The sequence below is a fragment of the Hyperolius riggenbachi genome, chromosome 3, assembly GCF_040937935.1.
Source record: "Hyperolius riggenbachi isolate aHypRig1 chromosome 3, aHypRig1.pri, whole genome shotgun sequence".
Lineage (NCBI taxonomy): Eukaryota > Metazoa > Chordata > Amphibia > Anura > Hyperoliidae > Hyperolius > Hyperolius riggenbachi.
In genome coordinates, this window is record NC_090648.1 from 313711133 (window position 1) to 313732902 (window position 21770).

The following is a 21770-nucleotide window of genomic DNA, read 5'->3' on the forward strand; positions in this document are numbered from 1 at the left end:
ACCGAACAACGTATGTGTGATGGAGGGTAGGGGACTATATTACTGCTACTAGTTGTACTGGTTTAGAAAACGAGGTCACAGGTCACATAACCAGTATTTGGGCCTTTAAAAAAAAAAAAAAAAACACACACTAGTATTTTGACTTAACCACTTCTGTGCCAGGGGGTATTTTGCTGATCTGTGCTGCGTGGGCTCTCCAGCCCGCAGCACAGATCAGCTAGCAGCCAGGGCGATCAGACTTCCCCCCCCCTTTTTTCCCCACTAGGGGGATGTCCTGCTGGGGGGGGGGGGGGGTCTGTTTGCCGCCGGCTGCTTGCGCTTACAGGGGGGGGGGGGCTCTTCAAAGCCCCCCTCCGCAGCGCTTCCTGGCCTCCTTCCCTCCCCCTGTGAGCGGCGCAGGACGGATTTCCGTCCTGCGCCTGATGGGATAGGCTTTAGCCTATCAGATGCCGGCGATCCCCGGCCAATCAGAGGCTGGGGATCGCCGATCTCCTCTACGGCGCTGCTGCGCAGCAGCGCCATATACATGTAAACACCGGGGAAGATCTTCCCCGCGTGTTTACATTTATCCTGCGAGCCGCCGTGAACTGACATGGAACGGCCGCTCGTATGTTTCCATGCAATCCACTTCAGGAATCAGGGGCGTACTTAAGCGTACGCAGAATCCTGAAGTGGTTAAAGTACACCTGAACTGAGAGGGATATGGAGGCTGCCATATTTATTTCCTTTCACACAATACCAGTTGCCTGGCTGTCCTGCTGATCATCTGCCCTTAATACTTTTAGCCATAGACCCTGAACAAGGATGCAGACTGGATTAGCTGCATACTTTTCAGGTATGTGATCAAGATACTACTGCAGCCACAGAGATCAGCAGGAATGCCAGGCAACTGGTATTGTTTTACCTCCTTGGCCGCCAAGGAGGCTGCATTGCACTTTTTTTAAATTTTTATTTTTTTTTGTTTCATGTAGCTACCTGAGTGGTAGCTACATAAAACACCACTAGAGGGCGCATGTGTCCCTCTAGTCCGATCGCCGCCGGCCACAAAAGTAAACAGGAGATCGCGTATAGAACGCGATCTCCTGTTTGGCTTCTCCTGTCGCCATGGCGACGATCGGAATGACGTCATGGACCTGACGTCAGACCCATCCGATCCAGCCCTTTGCGCTGCCCGGGACTGATTGGTCCGGGCTGCGCAGGGCTCTGGCGGGGGCCCTCTTCCGCTGCTGCGTGCGGACAATCGCCGCAGAGCGGCGGCGATCGAGCTGGACGCGCAGCTAGCAAAGTGCTGGCTGCGCGTACAGCAATTTACAGAGCAGAAATCGCCCCACCAGGGGCTGAGATATCCTCCGCGGCGGCTTACCCTGAGCTCAGCTCGGGGTTACCGCTAAGGAGGTTAAAAGGAAATACATATGGCAGCCTCCATATACCTCTCACTTCAGGGGTCCTTTAAGTGAAGTTTGAAAATATACACCATTATGTGCAACTTTAACAAGACCAGTTCATACTAATGGAGAGAAACTCCCATTTCAAATTTATGTGCCATGCTCACCTATAAAAAGTAACCACCTCTCTGCACTGCCCAGTGCCATGTGCTCAGCTTGGCACTGGTTGGGGAGAGGATGGAAGAACTCAATTTGAAACATAGGAGCGGTAAGGGTTGAGTAAAAAAAAAAAAAAAAAAAAAAAAAGTAAAAAAAAAGAAAAAACAAAAAGCATTGCATTCTAAATTACTGATAAAAAGGGAAAGTTCACCTACCATGGAAATGTCCCGGAGGCGGTTAGGGGTCTGAACTATTCGAGGCGATCTGACTGCTGATCCCATTATTGCAGAAACATCTGGTGGTCTTGATGAACTCCATGGTTGTGGAGTCACTAGGAAAAGAAAAGAGAAACCATTCAAATATAAAAGACACCTGGCTGAAGTCTGTAGTCCCTATATTCAGTAGGCAAACATTAAAAGATGGCCACACACGATGCAATAAAAATATTCTAGTTTCGCAATTAAAAAAAATGACTGGATGTAAAGAAAAAAATGAAAGCTTTATTTTTGGGAGCAAGAAATGTAATCAAATTTCCTATTTTTCCTTGACTGATCAGCAGAAAATTGAATGGTTTAAGAAAGACTCATTTTCTTGATTTATAGAACCAAGAAATTTTTTTGCTCATTTTTTCTTTTTCATAATTGATGAAATAGTGAACACAACTGTCTGAACATATGCCAGATGTTTCAAAAATGTACAATTAAATGGAACCATTTAAGAAATGCTGAACTCATGAACAAGCATGCAGATAAGGAGTGACTAACTGCTGAAGCCAAAAGAGCAGCATGATTTCCAGGTAATTCATGTTTAACTTGAATACAATTCTTGAAATAGAAACCCACTGTAAAGGGAAATTCCGGTTACTTCATAGTCATATCTGTGGTGGCAGGAATGAGAATTAAAGTGCAGGACAAAGATTTTTCAGATCCTTATTCTTACAAACACAGTGGGGGACTTGTAAAATGTTATTTTAAAAAAAAGTCATTTTTTTCACCTTCAACTTTGGGAGAGATTACCGTGTGTGATGGCAGCCAAACCATCACTTGGAATTGTTTTTAATTGATACAGGTCAATTTAAAAACAGCTACTACTGTGTCCCCTACTAAGGAGCAAAGACGGAATAAAGCATTTTGAGGATAGCAATGAACTAGGAGGAGTCTGACTTTATGTTCTAGAAAGTATAAGAGGTTGTGTTGTGGCACAGGAAGAGGCCTGGCTCTGCCACATTACCTGGGTGAGGGGGTCACCTATTAGTTTAAACCAAATCTAAATGACCTTTTCAAAGAAATGTAACTAATTCGTGATATTCCTGCTCAATAGGTAATTTGTGGGTGTCTTATAGACAAAGACAATAAAGGTTAATTATAGCCTGGAGATATACCTATACAATTACGCTAAGAACAGCTCAGTAACAAACAGTTCATCTAAACAGGGTTTTTTGTGCATGCACAAGTGATCTCAGTCTAAAGGCCCAAGCATATTGGGTTATTTTGCATGCAGTTCTTGGAATGAGGTTTAAGTTTCTTTATGGGTGGTGTGGAATGCTCCACATGTGGGAGAATAAGAGGGTGCCCTATTAATAGTTTTGTGGGTTTAGGGATTCGGTGGAGGACATCCTTGATTGATGAGACTCTTTATTTTATATATTTTTTAAGACATTCACTGTGTTTAGTTTATGCTTCCTTTATCTGGTCATTGGTAGAACATTAAATGGGTTAAGTGCTTATAGATTTTTTTTTTGTCAAAGAATCTCTGAAGTCTCATAAAATTCAGGTTTTTATATTAAGGCTACTTGCACACCAAGACGTTGCGTTAGGTGCTACGTTAAGGTCGCATAACGTGCACCTAACGCAAAGCCTGGTGCTCTTCGATGTGGACGTCAGAGTGAGCCGCGTTGTGCAGCTCACTCTGGCGTCCGTGATGCCGTGATGCGTCCTCTTGGACACATGTGGCATCACGTGGTCCCGCCGGCCAATCGCCGCACAGAGCGGCCGCACCAGGAAGTAAACACTGCACATCACAACGTGCAGTGAATATTAATTAGCCATGTGCCTGGCCGCTCTCCGCTCCTCCCCAACAGGACTGAGCATGTGCAAACAGTCTAACGCGGCTTAAGCCGCTGTAACGCCGTAGCATGCTGCACTTTCGGAAGAACGTGCAGCGTTACATGTAACGCAACGTGGACTGTGTGAACAGCCCACTTGTGTTACATTGCTGTGCGTTGGGGGAGCGTTACAGGCTGCACTAATGTGCGCCTGTAACGTCTTAGTGTGTAAGCAGCCTTAATCTCTAACATCATTGCCCTAACTAAAACGCCGCATCCCAGCGGCTGAACAATAACTAAATCCCCTCATACCCGCCCCCAGCAAAAATCCATGACTTTCTTGGATTTGCTGCTGGAGGAGGCAGAGCTTTCAGCTGCAGCTCTGCCTCCATGCGCGTCAATCCACGCGTATCTCTGCCTCTCCCCCACCCCTCTCAGTTAAAGAAGACAGAGCAGCGGGCGGAGGCGGTGATCCACGCTGATAGACGTGTGTAGAGGCAGAGCTGCAGCCAAAAGCTCTGCCTCTTCACGGAAGCGCTCCCTGCAATGTGCCCAGGGGAGTTTGGGGGGATTTAGTTAGTGTGCAGCCGCAGGGATGCAGCGTTTTAGTTAGGGCAGGGATGTTAAAGAGATTTTTAAAATAAAAACCCGAATTTTATGAGATGTCAGAGTCTCTTTAAATCCTAAATTCAGCCTTATTTGCATTGGACCTACTGTCTGGCAGATTGTTGTGCTGGGAGCCCATAAATTGTGTTTTTCTCCTATTTCCCACTAATGCTGCTTTGACAGCACTGGAAATAAGCTTCAATATAAGCCCAAATTGCAGCCTTGTCCCGTCCATGTATTGCTAGGTGCTTGATTTTCAAGTAGAAAGGAATAGTATAAAAAGAAAAATACAATTCATGTTAATATAGTTTAAAAAGCACAATCTTACTTTGTTGGCGAAGAAGAGGCGTCCTAGAAACCGTTTGGGATCTAAATGCACCCCAGTTCTCATCATCTGTGTGTACAGGTAAGGAAAAAAAATACTTCTATTGTGCCACAAGCAGTTAAAAACTGAGAAATGCTACATTAAAGATACATGATCATTTAGAATATATATTAATAAGTTCATACTAGTGATACTACATAAAATTATATACAGCAAACCAATCCCTGCACATGGTGTGTGCTGGGGCATAGTAAATCAATAAGGACAGAAAAGCACCAACCATATGGCCCACCATACACTAGATAAGGCAAAAGTAGTGGGCCATATAGTCGGTGCTTTCCTGACCTTGTTGATTTACTGTGCCCCAGCACATATTCAGGGATCTGTTTAGTACATAAAATAATAACATAATTTTATAGGGGGGGGGGGGGGGGGGGTAGAGTTTCTTTGTGCATTTGTATGTTTTAGAAAGATCTGCATATGGTACCCCTTGTGAGCTGTTTTTTCATTTACTCCCACTTAATCCCTTAGCACTGGTCAGGTTTCCTTGGTGAATGTGTAGGAGATCATAACCAGCTATCAGATAAGTACGATTCATTGTTAGACCATGTGCTGCTGCAAGGAGAATTCACCAAGGAAACCTGACCAGTGCTAAGGGATTAAGTGGGAGTAAATGAAAAAACAGCTCACAAGGGGTACCATATGCAGATCTTTCTAAAACATACAAATGCACAAAGAAACTCTACCCCCCCCCCCCCCCCTATAAAATTATAATGTAATAATTTTATGTACTAAACAGATCCCTGAATATGTGCTGTAAGGCTAGACTATGACCCCAAACAGAACAAAACGGCGCAGAGAAGTCTGTGAATTACGGCTATAATGGAGCTCAGTTATTTGGGCGACATCAAACAATGGAGCACAAATGACTTTAAAAACCAGACTTTAAAAACCAGAGTAATTTGTCTGTCAGCAATAGCTGGCACTAGTAATAAGTGAGTCTTTCCCCGTTATCCATGATGGCCTGGAGAGGGAATAGTTATTAATGCCGCTGGGACTTTTGCAGGAGCAGGGTGAGCAGTTTATCAGCTTCACCCTGCGCCCAAATTTTCCGGCACTGTTCTTGTATGTACTGTATGCAGACTGACTTTCATCCTCACCACGTCCGGTTACACCTCACTGCATGTATTCCATACCCGATGGTCATTCAGAACTCACACAGCTTAGAACTGGCAGCATCGACATCAAAAACCAGAGCGGAGGCATATCTTCCTGATTCCTGCATTCTGAACAAGCACATACCGGTGCTCTTCAATATACATGGCTGCACACAGTGACAGAGCTGACAGTTTACAGATTTACAAGCTCCATCTTTATTGAATTTGCTTTAACATAGATTTTATGTAGTCCACAAAAATGTATCGTTTAGATCCGAGTTGCCACCATGTGTATATGAAAGAAATTATCATAGCAGTATAATTTACTATAAATCCCTGTTAGAATCTCAAAGATCATATAATTGTATTACACAAGCAGTATAATTGCTGTCTATGGCCATAATAGAGCAGCAGTAATTTATTGTGATGCAGGACAGTTAATGAATAAACTGCATTATCTCAACTGCTTTGTAAAAATGGTTGCTGCTTAGACAGGATTACAGAAGTACTGTTCTCATAACAAACGTCATACTAAATTAGCAATAATCACAGTTAGCCGTACTCCTTGATACACTTCATTTTCACACGTCTTGACATTAAGCATAATTACTACTGTCATTCTGGATACTTTCAAGCCCCCCATTCTTTATACTCAAAGAATCACAGCCTGTAAACAGCGCAGTTTTATGCCCATATGGGATACATGGGCAAGAATGTGAACAGATAAAACTTATCTTTGCGAGTTGAGCGATCTCTCCTTTTAACAATACAATACAATAACATTTGTAAAGCGCTTTTCTCCCATAGGACTCAAAGCGCATAGCTGTGTCTCAGATTAACACAGGGTTTCAGGCTGGGTTGTGTTACAGAGGAGATAGTCAGATGTTCATGAATGCCAGACTGAAAAGGTAGGTTTTCAGTTTAGACTTAAATGCTTCCAGGGATGGGGCTGTCCTGATTGGGTGTGGCAGGGAGTTCCAAAGTGTAGGGGCAGCATGACAAAAGGCTCTGTCTCCAAAGGTTTTGAGGTGGACTCTGGGGGTGACCAAGGTGTTACGTCCTTTTGATCTAAGATTGAGGGGGGTGTGATGTAGTTGCAACAAGTCCTTCAGGTATCCAGGGCCCAGATTGTGCAAGGATTTGAATGTCAGTAAGCCAATCTTAAACAGAATTCTCCATTTTATCGGTAGCCAGTGGAGTGAGCTCAGGGTTGGTGTTATGTGGCAATGGCGGGGTTGGCTCGTTAACAGCCTTGCGGCGGCATTCTGTACTAATCGCAGGCGGTGTAAGTCTTTCTTATGCAGGCCTGTGTAGAGGACGTTGCAGTAGTCTAACCTTGATGTGACGAAAGCATGAACTAGGGTTGGAAGATCCTCTGAAGGAATTAGGTGTTTAATCCTTGCAATATTCCTTAGGTGAAAGAAGGAATGTTTCACAACAGCTGAGATTTGATTCCTGAAGCTTAATTTCCCATCAATCAGTACTCCCAGGCTGCGCACACAGTCTGAGTTGTTCAGGTCTGAGCTCCTTATCCTTAGCGGTGTTGGTTGAGACTGGAGCTGCTTTGCTGTTGAGCCCTGGCCCTCGATAACAAGAACCTCAGTTTTGTCAGCATTAAGTTTTAGCCAATTATTATTCATCCACTCCTGAAGCTCAGCTAAGCATGCGTTTATTTGTGGAGTAGGGTCTGTGACATCAGGTTTGAATGACAAATATAGCTGGGTGTCATCAGCATAGCAATGATATGTCAGGCCATGTTTTTGTATGATTTCTCCAAGTGGAGACAGAGAATATGGAAGAATTATATCAGGTTTGTGGGACTCCTATAATGCATTGAAAGGACATCTATCATGTACAATTGTAAATTGCACTATAGGGTTGCAACGGTATGAATATGCATGATAGTCGTCTAAAAAAAAAAAAAAACCTTGTTACTCTTACCGTTAACGGTATTTCTTCCAGTCCCTCAGGATGGCCTCAAAATGAGAGATTCCGTGCCCCTCCCCCTAAGGAAACACAAGCCAATTAAAAAAACGACAATAAATAGCTCCACCTCTTCCCCCTATCTTCAGTTTAATGTATAGAGAAACACCCTCTAAATAACCAATTCTAAAAAATTTACTAAAGCCCAAAATATGCATATTCATATAAAGCCAACTAGTAACGTACGCTTTCATACTTACGCTTTCCCCTATAGGGCGGGAAACCCAGGCCATCCTGAGGGACTGGAAGAAATACCGTTAACGGTAAGAGTAACAAGGTTTTTCTTTCCAACGTCCCTCAGGATGGCCTCAAAATGAGAGACAAGCGAGAAACTGCTTACCTCTAGGGTGGGACCACTGCCTGCAGCACTTTCCTACCGAACGTTTGATCCTGATTTGATTAAACGTCCACTCTGTAGTGCTTAATGAAGGTATTTGGAGACACCCAAGTTGCTGCTCTACAGATTTGTTCCAGGGATGCGCCTGCTCTTTTAGCCCAGGACGTAGATAATGATCTTGTGGAATGAGCCGTCAATCGTTCAGGTAGTGCTTTGCCATTGTTTTTATATGCCATAGCAATTGCTTCTCTAATCCAACGTGAAATAGTTGATTTTGAAGCCTGTAACCCTTTATTTGGACCTGCAAATAAAACAAACAAATGACTCGATCTTCTGAATTGTTTCACCGTAGTCAGGTACTTAAGAATCACTCTTCTTACATCAAGACAGTGTAATTCCTTTTCCTTTGAATTTTTTGGATTATCACAAAATGAAGGTAGGACAATTTCCTGGGAACGATGATAAGATGAATTCACTTTAGGAAGATATGCTGGATCTGGTCTAAGAATTATCCTATCATCTAAAATAGTCATTAATGGATCCTTCACTGATAGTGCCTGAAGATCTCCAACTCTCCTTGCAGATGTAATTGCCACCAGAAAAACCACCTTTAAAGTTAATAAATGTATTGATATTCTTTCCAACGGCTCAAAAGGATCCTTAATTAATGCCTGTAGAACTAATGGTAGATCCCAAGCTGGCATAATCTTCTCTGGCACCCATCTTCCCATTTTGATTACTCTCAAAAATCTCATGATAAGAGGATCCCTAGCAAGCTGCTTGTCAAGGAAAACTGATAAAGCCGCCACCTGAACCTTTAATGTACCTGGAGCCAACTTAAGTTCCACGCCTCTTTGTAAAAAATCCAACACATCAGGTACACCAACTCCTTTACGTGTAGCCTTTCTCCATGCTAAAAAAGTCTTCCAAACACGAAAGTTTATTCTCCTAGTGATAGGCTTTCTACTTTTCAAAAGAGTGTCAATCACCTTTTCTGAACACCCTTTCTCTCTTAACCACCCTGGCGTTCTATTAAGATCACCAGGGCGGCTGCGGGAGGGTTTTTTTTAAATAAAAAAAAAAAACTATTTCATGCAGCCAACTGAAAGTTGGCTGCATGAAAGCCCACTAGAGGGCGCTCCGGAGGCGTTCTTCCGATCGCCTCCGGCGCCCAGAATAAACAAGGAAGGCCGCAATGAGCGGCCTTCCTTGTTTTGCTTACATCGTCGCCATAGCGACGAGCGGAGTGACGTCATGGACGTCAGCCGAGGTCCTGACGTCAGCCGCCTCCGATCCAGCCCTTAGCGCTGCCCGGAGCTTTTTGTTCCGGCTACTCTGGGCTCAGGCAGCTGGGGGGACCCTCTTTCGCCGCTGCTCGCGGCGGATCGCCGCAAAGCGGCGGCGATCGGGCAGCACACGCGGCTGGCAAAGTGCCGGCTGCGTGTGCTGCTCTTTATTTGATGAAAATCGGCCCAGCAGGGCCTGAGAGGCAGCCTCCGGCGGTGATGGACGAGCTGAGCTCGTCCATACCGCCCGGCTGGTTAACAGGACCCTTTCAGGATCCAGGCTGAAAGTTGAAGCCAGTGAGGATCTGGATGAACAGCTTTCCCCTGTATCACAATGTCCCGAGACACTGGTATCTTGAATGGGTCTTCCATAGCCAAGTTCACTAACTGTGGAAACCAACATCTTTTTGGCCAAAAAGGTACCACTAATATCATCTGGGCTTTGTCCTTTACCACTTTGCAAAGAACTCTCTGGATTAACCTGAAAGGAGGAAACGCATACATCAGTCCCTCCCCCCAGTGGACTGAGAAGGCATCCATTCGGTTCGACTGGGTTCCTGTCTGTATAGAGCAAAAGTCTCTGGTCTTTGCATTCTGAGCTGTAGCAAATAGGTCTAAGATTGGCTGACCCCATTTCTTTACCAGCATATTGAAAATACGCGGATTTAACTCCCACTCGCTCTCCAGTATTAACTGACGACTCAGAGTATCTGCCCACACATTTAATTCTCCTTTGATGTGAACTGCTGTTAATGAAATTATAGACTTCTCTGACCATTCCATGATCTCCAGTGACAGGTTTAACAAACTTTCCGACCTCGTTCCTCCCTGCTTGTTGAGGTACGATATAACCACCATATGGTCTGAAAAAATGACCACCTCTTTTTGACAAATCCTGTCCTGGAAACTTAGCAAGGCATTCTTTACTGCTAATAGTTCTCTGAAATTTGACGATCTCCTCGAGATCTCTGTGGACCATTTTCCCTGGGCCTGTAGTTGAGCACAATGAGCACCCCAACCCCAGGCACTGGCATCTGTTGTAACCCTTACTGGGTCGTTTTGTCTCCATTTCCTTCCTTTGGAAAGAGTCTCTGAACTCCTCCACCAATCTAGTGAAATCTTCACCTCTCTGCTTATCAATATCCTGTGATCCAGTGAATCCTGTGTCTTGTCCCAGTTCCTCAAAATCTCCTCTGTAAGATTCTTGAATGCGACTGGGCCCACTCTACTGCTGGTATTGCCGATGTCATTAATCCCAGCACCGACATCAATTCCCTTATCGTTAGAGTTTCTGACCCCTGAACCCTTTCTACCGACATTATTAACTTTGAGCTCTTCTCTTGAGTTAGAGAAATAATTTCTCGGTCCGTGTCTATCATGAAGCCTAGAAACTTCATACTTCTTGATGGGGTCAGATTCGATTTTTCTGTGTTTATTAGCCAGCCTAGAGATTGCATAGTCTGTAGACATAGTAAACAGTCCTTTTTGAACTGATCTCTGTTTAAGTTGAGGATCAGGAAGTCGTCCAGATAAGGTATCACATTTACGTTCTGTAAGTGCAGAAATTGGATCATTTCCGCAATTACCTTCGTGAAAATTCTTGGGGCTGATGTCAGACCAAAGGGAAGAGCCCTGAACTGGTAGTGGGCAACCACACTTCCCTTCTGAATGGCAAACCTCAAAAACTTTTGATGCACCGGATTTATTGGCAAGTGCAGGTAAGCATCCTTGAGATCTATCGATGCCAAAAACATACCCTTCATCAGCACATTCCTCACTGAATAAATATTTTCCATACGAAATTTCTTTTCCTTTATAAACGGGTTTAACTCTTTGAGATTCAGAATTAATCTCTGATCCCCTGACGGCTTCTGAACTAGAAACACATGGGAATAAAAAACCCCGTTCATCTGTTCTAGAGGAACCCTGCAAACTACCTTCTGAGAAACTAGTTTTGCAACAGCCCTCCACAAAAAATCTGCTTTGCTGCGAACCTTTGGAAGATTTGTAATACATTTTCTGACTGGGGGCAAACTTTGAAACTCCAGACGATAACCCTCTTCTATGAGTTTCAAAATGAAACGGTTGCCGGTGATCAGACACCAGCTCTGAAAAAAAATACTGCAGTCTGCCCCCTACCTGTATCTGATAGTCATTTATCTTCGGAAGTCTTGGGGTTCCCTGGCTTATTGAATGCAGATGAACCCCTACCTCTTCCTCTGGAAAAGGCCCATCTGCCTCGAACTCCAGACTGAGCCCCTCTACCTCTTCCTCTGGCGAAGTAACATGTTTTTGCACGAAAAAATTTCTTATTAACCACTTTCTTCTTTTTGTCAGGAAGTCTTCTACCTTTTTCTGCTGATCTAGTTAACACAGTTTCTAAATCTTTACCAAAAAGCAAATCACCTTCAAAGGGCATCGCACAAAGTCTCTGCTTTGAAGTGATGTCCCCTTCCCAGGTTTTCAGCCAAATCGATCGCCTGGTAGCATTAGCCAAAGCAGCTGCCCTGGCCGAATACCTCAGAGCTTCTGCAGCCGCATCTGCCAAGAAAGCTACTGCTTTCATAATCAAGGGGATAGACAGTAAAATATGCTCATGCGGAACTCCTTTAATGAGATCCTCCTCAACAGCTTCTACCCAAGATAATAAATTACGTGCCACACAAACAGAAGAGACTTCTGGCTTGAAACAGAACGTAGCTGCCTCCCAAGTTCTTTTACTAAGTACGTCCGATTTTTTGTCCATCGGGTCTTTCAATAACCCAGAATCCTCAAAAGATAAGTCAGAATCTTTTGAATACTGAGAGATCGCCGCATCTATCTTGGGACATTTGACCCAAACTGCTTCATGGGATTCGGAAAAAGGAAATCGTCGCTTAAAAGAACTTGGTATAAAGGCTCTACGTTCCGGTTCCTTCCACTGGTCAGAAATAATTTCTTTCAGGGAGGAATGTACTGGAAAGGATCTGCTAGGCTGACCCTTTAACCCCTTATAAATTTTATCCTGAGTAGACAATACAGGTTCCGACACCTGGATTCCCTCATTTTCATATATAGCCCTTAACAACTCAGGAGTATCTTCTGCAGAAAAAAGATATTTTGACCCCCTAGAAGTAGAGGCTTCTTCCTCCAGTAAAGGATTATCTTTGCTCTCCTTCCTCCATTGAATCCTGCTCTGAGGCTTCCCCTTCCTCCAAAGCAACCTCAGGCTGGGAAACTTGACTACTCACAACCTGGCTCTTTTGCACCGGATCAACCATTGCCGTACGAAAAGCCTTGAAAGTAGTACATAATTCTTCTCTAATCATAGAGACCAGATCTTGAACCACATTAGTATTAGATTTTACAGGGGTTTCACATTTTTGACAAATTGCTTTTTTCCCAAGTAGTGGATAATTTTACATCACATACATCACATCTTCTGGATTTTTCTAAACACTTAGCAGGACGACCAGATCTAGCAGAACTACTATCCGATCTCTTATCCCGCTTTTTTGTATCCACACTGGTCCCATCTTGCTCCTCCGTCACCTCCCCCTTAGGTCTGGATGAGCGGTTTCCTTTCTCTGTATTTTTATTCTGAAAAAATACCAGAGAAAAAAAGAGTTTTAGTTGAATCCTGCTCTGCAAAAATCACACATACCCCCAAAACAACCATATAATACCTGTCCTGAGGCAAGAGCATTGCTCTGGGCGCTTTGCACTGTAGCAGGTAATATCGAATCTGCAGGAGAACAGGGCTGCTCCATCTCCCAGATTCCGCACAAACAGAGTGTCAGGACGAACACAGACCCTGAGTCTGTTAAATAAAACTTCCTCCGCCCCCTGCCAGGCAATGAACTAAAGTTAAATTACCTGCAGCTGTCCTCTGCCTCCGTCACATCCGGACACCGAGTCCACGAGGCGGAAGAAAACACAGAAGCCGTAGTACCTCCGCCGGAAATGCGTCATCCTAGACGAAAGTGCGCATGACTCATGCGTCTCCCTAGACGCATGTACGCGTGACGTATGTGCCTCCGCATACGTAAGCACGCCTGACTCCGCGCGAGATCCAACCTTGCCGGACGCCATCTCGCCGTCATGGCTGCCGCATCAGTCTCCGCACTAACCGCCGCCTCAGACGCCGCTTCAGCCGCGCACCAGCCGCCATATAAGCCTCCTTCCGAGCCCCGCAACCCGGTAAGAGACCACACAGGGGGAATTAAAGGGGGACCTGGCTCCCACCAGAACCACCAGGCCATGCTAAAAAATAAAAAATTTTGGCGCAGACATTGGCTTATGCTCCCAGGTGGACCGGGAAACACAAAAAACTGAAGATAGGGGGAAGAGGTGGAGCTATTCATTTTCGTTTTTTAATTGGCTTGTGTTTCCTTAGGGGGAGGGGCACGGAATCTCATTTTGAGGCCATCCTGAGGGACATTGGAAAGAAAAAAAAAAATACCACAGCATGACGGTATTACACAATTATTTGGACCTGGGCCGCTCCCTTACATTAAATAATGTACATATGCTTAAGGTGACGGAATATTTGGGCGCAGGGTAAAGCTGTAAAACCGCTCACCCTGCTCCTGCAAAAGTCCTGGCGGCATTAAATACTATTTCCCCTCCAAGTCACCATGGATAGTGGTGAAAGATTAATTCGGCTGCCATCAATAGCTGGAAGCCGAATAACGTGTTTTTTAGAGTCATTTGTGCTCTGTCTTTTGACAGCGTCCAAATTACTCACTGAGCGCAGCTATAGTAATTGCTATTAGGGCCTATGGCAGCGGCAGTGGGGCCCAAATCTCTGGCGCTGTTTTTACAAAGCTATACTCCCTCACCCTTCCGTATGGTAGACAGTTATAGGTGCCTTCAGTATAGCTAGTTAGGTATAGGTGCTCCCAGTATAAGTAACCAGGAATAGGCGCAGCTAACGATAGGTGGTCGCAGTATAGGTAGCAAGGAATAGGTGTAGCCAGTAACAGGTGGTCACAGTATAGGTAGCCAGGAATAAGTGTAGCCAGTAATAGGTGGCCGCAGAATAGGTAGCCAGTAATAGGTGGCCGCAGTATAGGTAGCCAATAGGTACAGCCAGTATAGAGAGCCAGGGGAATGGGAGACGCAGCGACGGGGTTAAACAAATACTTACTTGCCGGGGTCCTGCGCGCGTACTTCTTTTGTTCTTGCATTCCATCTCCTTGCAACAGCCGTGGCAACCCTAGTGCACTATAAATTATCTTTTTCCTATGAATAACTTAATGAGGAAATGGACTAGTCCAAAATCTGTCAGCTTCTTACTACTTATTAGTAAGTGACAGCCACATAGGAAAAATAACAAATAGTGCATCTTACTCTGGGAGAAATATCCATTTTCTATGTATGGATTTAGAATTTTTCACAATAGTGGTCCTTGAAGAAGATTGCTGCAGGAAGCAGCAGGTTTAAAGAATAGCAAATATTCCCTGCAGATAATTCACTGCGAGACATCTACTCTAATCACACCTGAATGTGACAATAGCAGCCGATACAACAATCCTTCCAGGAGTAGCAATCATTTTACAACCCCACAACATTGTGATCAGATTTCAGCAGATCACCGTTTCAATTGCTAAATTATTCAGCTTGCAGGAAACCATAGATCACCAGCAGATTTGACCACATTAATCAAATGTCGAGAGAGAGATTAATGAAATAGGACCTTTACAGGCATGTTACAAACACTGCAGTAGAGTGTACGGCAGCATAACCACATGACAAACACTATCGTCCTAGGGACATTGCCCTATCGGTACATAAAAAAAGCATTTTACAGTTATTGTAATCACAAATAGTTTAAAACGTGTGTAGAGCTCCACTTGTTTGGATGCTCGTTAGCGAAGGTCGCAAAACTGAATGTCCCTTATATTCTGTGGGGGTCTTTACTTATCCCCCACCACTTCTGTTTATCCGAAGTGGGGTGTAGCTATCCAACAAATTGGAGTTGGCCACCTTCACCTACTTGAGGTATATAGGGTGAGATAGAGGCCTAGTGCACACCAGAGCGGTTCGGCTGCGTTTTGCGATCCGCTTGCGGCTGCGGATACGCTTGGGTAATGTATTTCAATGGGCTGGTGCACACCAGAGCGGGAGGCGTTTTGCAGAAACGCATATTCCCGGGCTGCTGCAGATTTTGGATTGCGGAGGCGTTTCTGCCTCCAATGTTAAGTATAGGAAAAACGCAAACCGCTCTGAAAAACGGCAGTTCAGAGCGGTTTTGCAGGTGTTTTTGTTACAGAAGCTGTTCAGTAACAGCTTTACTGTAACAATATATGAAATCTACTACACCAAAAACGCTTCCCAAAACCGCAAAATGCTAGCTGAAACGCTACAGAAAAAGCGTTTCAAAATCTGCTAGCATTTTGCGGATCTGCTAGCGGTTTTTGGTGTGCACCAGGCCAGAGAGACGCTCCCTTGCTGACTGTAGCCAGTCTGTTACTCAGCTCTGGTGCGCTCCCCTAAAGCTACTTACACACCACGACGTTGCGTTTAGGGGACGTTATAGGGCACATAACATGCCCCTAACGCAACGCCTGGTGGTGTTGGAGCAGGACGCTACCAAGAGCCGCGTTACAAGCAGCTCTTGGTGCGCCTGCTCTGTCGGAGGCACTGCGGAGACCACGTGAGCGGAGCTCTCCGCATCACGTGGTCCCTCCAGCCAATCAGCGGCCGCTCCGAAGAGTAAACACTGCAAGTGCAGTGAATGCCAAGTAGCCATGTACCTGGCTACGTAGCGTCCCACTGTGAAAGCAGCCTAAGTGTTGTATCTCCCCTGTACCTCAATAGATGGTGGGTAGGACTAATACATTTACAAAACAGTGAAAAGTGCTGTACATGGACTTTAAAATGGACATGTTTCATTAACAGGCTTCATCAGAAAGTGCTCTATACATTATATACAGTTGCTACATATAACCTATAAGTCAGTGTTTGCACATGACAAACACGCAAGGGTAATGTGCTGCAGATTATCAACCGATAGGCAGCTAAATAATCTCACTCCCCAATTTACATGAACTAATAGTGTGGTTTCTGAGGGGTGCATTATTGTACTGATGTTTCCTCAAACCAAAAAGTGGAGGTCTGAAAGGAATAATAGGTGTGACCAGCCATGGGCTACTACAACACATGCAAATGTAAAACACAAATTAATCACGAAGCACAGTTTTACATTAAATATGTATGCAGAGATATATTTAAAAGTGATAATGAAATTGTGTATGATGTTGGTGGCCCTTTAAACGCTCACAAAACATAAAACAGAAGCTTATTTCAGTCACAGATGTAACGTCAGGACCAAAAGGGTTTACTTCGTAATGTCACAATGAAGAATGATCACTAGAATGTTCTCTCCTCTCTGCTGCAATTCCATTCTAGGACACAGACCAGGCACCACAGCATACTAGTTTGGCTTTACACACGCTCAGTATACTTTTCCTCCACATTCTAGTTATATTTTATACATGCAAGATATAATAAGTAAATGTACAGTATGCTATGTGAAGAAAATGTCCCCTCACTTGGATGTGTCTGAAGACTTGGATAATACAGGACTTTCCTTTTAGAACTGAAAGGGTTACTTTGAGATGTCACACTGAGGAATGCTCATTAGAATGCTTTCTCTCCTCTGCTGCCATTCCATTATAGACACAGACCAGGCATCACCATATGCTGATGTTATACTTTATACTGTACATGCAACCAAGATGGAAAAGCCAGGAGGTACTAGCACTGGTATTCTCAATCAAGAACAACAAATGGAATAGCCTAGACTGGGGTAAGAATTCTCCTCCAAAGCTTCCCCCTACTCCCCTGACTAATGTGAAACATTTATCATGGATACTAGCTCAGAAAAGTGGATGTCACTTGTGACCTAAAGGATCCTGGAGGATCATAAAGCACTGGAGCTGCTACTTCTGCTGCCATCTTAGACAAACATGTTTTCTACCTGACTGGGATAAATTAGGAGCACATAAGAGAAAGCTTAAATGTAGTAGGTGTGTAGGGGTGTGTAGGTGTGTGTGAGTGAGTGTGTAGGTGTGAGCGAGTGAGTGAGTGAGTAGGTGCGAGTGAGTGAGTGAGTAAGTGAGAGAGAGAGATCAAACTAAAAGGGAGATACTTGTTAAGGAAAGGGTATCCTGTAGTTAATGCTGAAAGCAGGAGCAATCAAAAGGGAAGTGGAGGGAGCATACTGTCAAAATACCAACAAAATCACTCTAAACAAGGTATATGGCTAGAAAAACACAGGAGGTATCTGAAACAGACTTAAAGGGAACCAGAGACGTTGGGGGGGAAACTTTTATACATACCTGGGGCTTCCTCCAGCCCCATACGCACAGATCGCTCCCACGCCGCCGTCCTCTGCTGCCTGGATCCGCCGGTACCGGGTCCCGTCATGGCCGCCAGACGCTGCCAAATGTCCGCATCACACGGGGCTCCCTCCATATACATACGCATGAGGCTGCCTACTGCACAGCCTCATGCGTACGGGTATGAAGGGAGCTGCTGTGATGCGGACAATTGGCCGCGTCCGCCGGAAGTGACGGGCCCGGTACCGGCGGATCCAGGAAGCGGAGGATGGCGGCGTGGGAGCGATCAAGGCTTATGGGGCTGGAAGAAGCCCCAGGTATGTATAAAAGCTTCTTTTTTTCTTAATGTTCCTCTCTGGTTCCCTTTAAAGGATACTCGAGGTGACGCGACATTATGAGACACATGGATATGTACAGTGCCTAGCACACAAATCACTATGCTGTGTTCCTTTTTTACTTTCTCTGCCTGAAAGAGTTAAACACCATGTATGTAAGTGGCAGTTCCTGTCTGAGTCAGGACTGGGTCAAACTACAGTGTGACCCTCACTGATAAGAAATTTCAACTATAAACCACTTTCATAGCTGGAAAGAGATAAAAAGGGTCAATAGGTCATACATTTTAGCTCTGGCATACTTCAATGAATGGGTTCAGGGGTGAAGACATACTTTAATTCCACACACTACTCATCCAGAGTAGGACACTATGATTAGCATGTCATGGTCAATACCAAATGCTCATACATTGCCCCAGTTAGGCATAATTCCCCACTATAGCACACCACTGAGATCACCAATAGTCACATACAATATATTTATATACAGTAGAGCCCCGGTTACCCAGAAGCCAACTAACCAGCTGTCTCAATTAACCAGCACAAATCACCAGCAGTTCACAGCGGTGAAGGCCAGCTTTGTAAGCAGTTTGTAGGATCAGTTGTGCTTAATGACTGGGTTCCATGGCTCCCCCAAGGTTAATATACTATCAATTACTGTATTGTAATATTTAATACAGAGTTCATGTATATGGAGTGGGGTATAGTACTGTATTAGCTTGGCCTATTTTTAACATGGAGTCTCAAGCAACCAGAAAGTACACTAATCCAGCATCAGCCTATACCCATCGATACCAGATAAACAAGACTCTACTGCAGGCTTTCTCAATCAGGGTTCCCTGGAACCCCAGGGTTCCTTGAGTACTCTGTAAGGGTTCCTTGGCATTTTTCCCCACCATGGGGGTTGGGGAAGTATGATAGCAAGCAGTGAGAAGAAGAGAACACCAAGAGCCCAATATAGTGTAGTATGTACTGGTAATGGAAGATTTATAGAGTAATTCAAAATGTAATACTCACAAACCAGGGTTACCATTAGGCAACCACTGTCAAGGCAGGTGGGGAGATGGTCCTGACCCCACTCAGGATTAAGAAGTCGCTCTCTGTAGAAGAAGGAAGTGGGTACAACCCTCCACCTAGGGTGGGCTCGATGTAGCAATAAGATAACAGAGGCGCCAAAAGGATAAAAGGGACTAAATGAGCCTCTGAGGCGATCAGCTTTGATGTTACTAGCAGATGCTTTTTTACTCCTATCTGTATTGCCTGAGGAAGCAGGTTTAACCTGTGAAATGCGTTGAACTTTATTTTGGAGTACCCAATAAACTTTTTTTTTGACTGAAAATCTAGTGGTGTGTTCTGCTTGGAGGGGGTAAGTCCACCACTGCCTCCTTGATTACCAAATTGGTTAAGCTCATTTAGTCCCTTTTATCCTTTTGGCGCCTCTGTTATCTTATTGCTATGATAGCAAGCACACTACAATTAGAGATGTGGCGAACATCTCTAAAGCCATGGGCCTTTTACTACTTCCGGGTCGCAATGACCCGAAGTAGTACGCTGAGATATTGATTGGTGCCTCCCCAAACGGAAACATCTGAAAGAGTATAAATCAATCAATTAGCTACCTCCCCCAATAAAAAGGATACCTCTCCTCCCTATCTCTCCAGTTTAAGAAGGTAAAATATCCCATTTCCTCATATCCACTCTTTAATAAATAGGGCTTTCTCCCATCGTCCTCCAGGATGGCTGCTGCTGAGACCAGTGAGAAATTTACCTTAGGGTGGGATGATGTTCTGTAAAACCCTTCGTCCAAAGCTTTGGTCTTGGCTTGATAGTAGCTCCACTCTGTAGTGTTTCACAAAGGTTGTATGTGAAGACCACATTGCTGCCTTGCAGATCTGTTCTAATGGTGGCCACTAATGATCCAATCTGTTTCATCCAATCTTACCATTTCTATGTAATATAAGGTAACTGCCTAAAGTATCCATTCAATACATTCACTCAGTTTACTCTTCTACTACATAGATTTGGTAAGATTGGATGAAAAAGATTGGATCATTAGTGGCCACCTTAACCTGCTGAGCGGTCTGGACGAGCTCAGCTCGTCCAACACCGCCAGAGGCTGCCGCTCAGGCCCTGCTGGGCCGATTTTGATGAAATAAAAAGCAGCACACGCAGCGGCACTTTGCCAGCCGCGTGTGCTGCCTGATCGCCGCCGCTCTGCGGCGATCCGCCGCGAGCAGCGGCGATCCGCCGCGAGCAGCGGCGAAAGAGGGTCCCCCCAGCCGCCTGAGCCCAGCGTAGCCGGAACAAAAAGTTCCGGCCAGCGCTAAGGGCTGGATCGGAGGCGGCTGACGTCAGGACGTCGGCTGACGTCGATGACGTCACTCCGCTCGTCGCTATGGCGACGATGTAAGCAAAATAAGGAAGGCCGCTCATTGCGGCCTTCCTTGTTTATTCTGGGCGCCGGAGGCGATCGGAAGATCGCCTCCGGAGCGCCCTCTAGTGGGCTTTCATGCAGCCAACTTTCAGTTGGCTGCATGAAATAGTTTTTTTTTTATTTAAAAAAAACCCTCCCGCAGCCACCCTGGCGATTTAATCAGAACGCCAGGGTGGTTAAGGTAGCTCCTGATCTTTCTGCCCAGGATGCTGCCAGAGACCTCATAGAGTGTGCCGTAACCTTGAGCCACTTTACCTAAATCATTGTAAGCCCAGGTGACAAGTTCCTTAAAGGGAAGGGTCGCGGTACTAAAAAAAAAAAAAAAAACCTGCACTCACCTGGAGCTTCTTCCAGCTCTTTGCAGTCGATCGGTGCCCTCGGTGCAGCTCCTCTCCCTCCGGGCGTCCAGCGGTGAAGAAGCCTTCCGTGCGCTCCACGGCGGGGGGTCACGTGATGTAGAGACGTCATCGGGTCTCTACTGCGCAGGCGCAGAACCACTGCGCCTGCGCAGTAGAGACCCGATGACGTCACTTACATCACGTGACCCGCGCCATGGAACGCACGACGCCAACCCGGAAGCCGACCTGGCGAGGTCGGCTTCTTTAGCGCTGGAAGCCCGGAGGGAGAGGAGCTGCGCCGAGGGCACCGATCGACTGCCAGGAGCTGGAAGAAGCCCCAGGTGAGTGCAGTTTTTTTTTTTGTTTTTTTTTAGATGCGCGGATCTTCCCTTTAATCTACCTAGCTAATGTGCCCTTTGAGGCCTGCAAACCCGCATATGATATGAAAAGATGGCTAGACCTCCTCCACTGCGCTGTTCTTTCCAGGTATGTAATAGTAGCCCTCCTAACATCTAGTTGGCTCCATTCTCTTTCTCTATCATTCTGATGATTAGATGAAAAAGAGGGTAGAACTATCTCCCGAGTCTGATGGAAGGCTGAAGATACCTTTGGAAGGTAAGCTGGGTCTGGTTTAAAGACTACCCTATCAGGGTGAATCCCCATATAAGGATCCTTTATTGACAAGGCCTGGATGTCACCTAGCCTTCTGGCGGAGGTTATAGCAAACAAAAAAGCAACCTTCAGCGTTAAGTTTTTTAAAGGAGTAGTCTCAATCAGTTCAAACTTATCCGATATCAAAAAATTCAAAACTAAAGATAAATCCCAAGGAGGACAACTTTTCTGGTACAGGTTGGGATCTAGAAACTGAAATTAAAAAATTCTTAACCAGAATTTCTTTAGACAAATGCTTGTTCAAAAAATAGATAAAGCAGAAACATTGACTCTCAGGGTACTTACTGCCAGTCCCATGTCCACCTCGCTCTGTAAAAATTCCAAAATTACTTGTAAATCATTTGTAGTCAAGCCATTTTCCCCCCTCCAGGAAGAACAGGCCTTCCAG

At 45.0% G+C, this 21770-nt stretch overlaps 1 protein-coding gene across 3 annotated transcripts in view; it reads right to left on the bottom strand.

The window, feature by feature from the left end:
- The window catches only part of NUP107 (nucleoporin 107), a 165039-nt gene that overhangs the window by 83111 nt on the left and 60158 nt on the right, over positions 1–21770 (bottom strand). For all 3 annotated transcript variants that reach the window (XM_068276712.1, XM_068276710.1, XM_068276711.1), the window contains 2 exons: positions 4523–4588; positions 1760–1875 (listed from right to left, as the gene is read on the bottom strand). In XM_068276712.1, the coding sequence (XP_068132813.1) occupies positions 1760–1875; position 4523 (117 nt within the window). In that variant the 5' untranslated portion in view covers positions 4524–4588. The remainder of the gene's footprint in view (positions 1–1759; positions 1876–4522; positions 4589–21770) is intronic.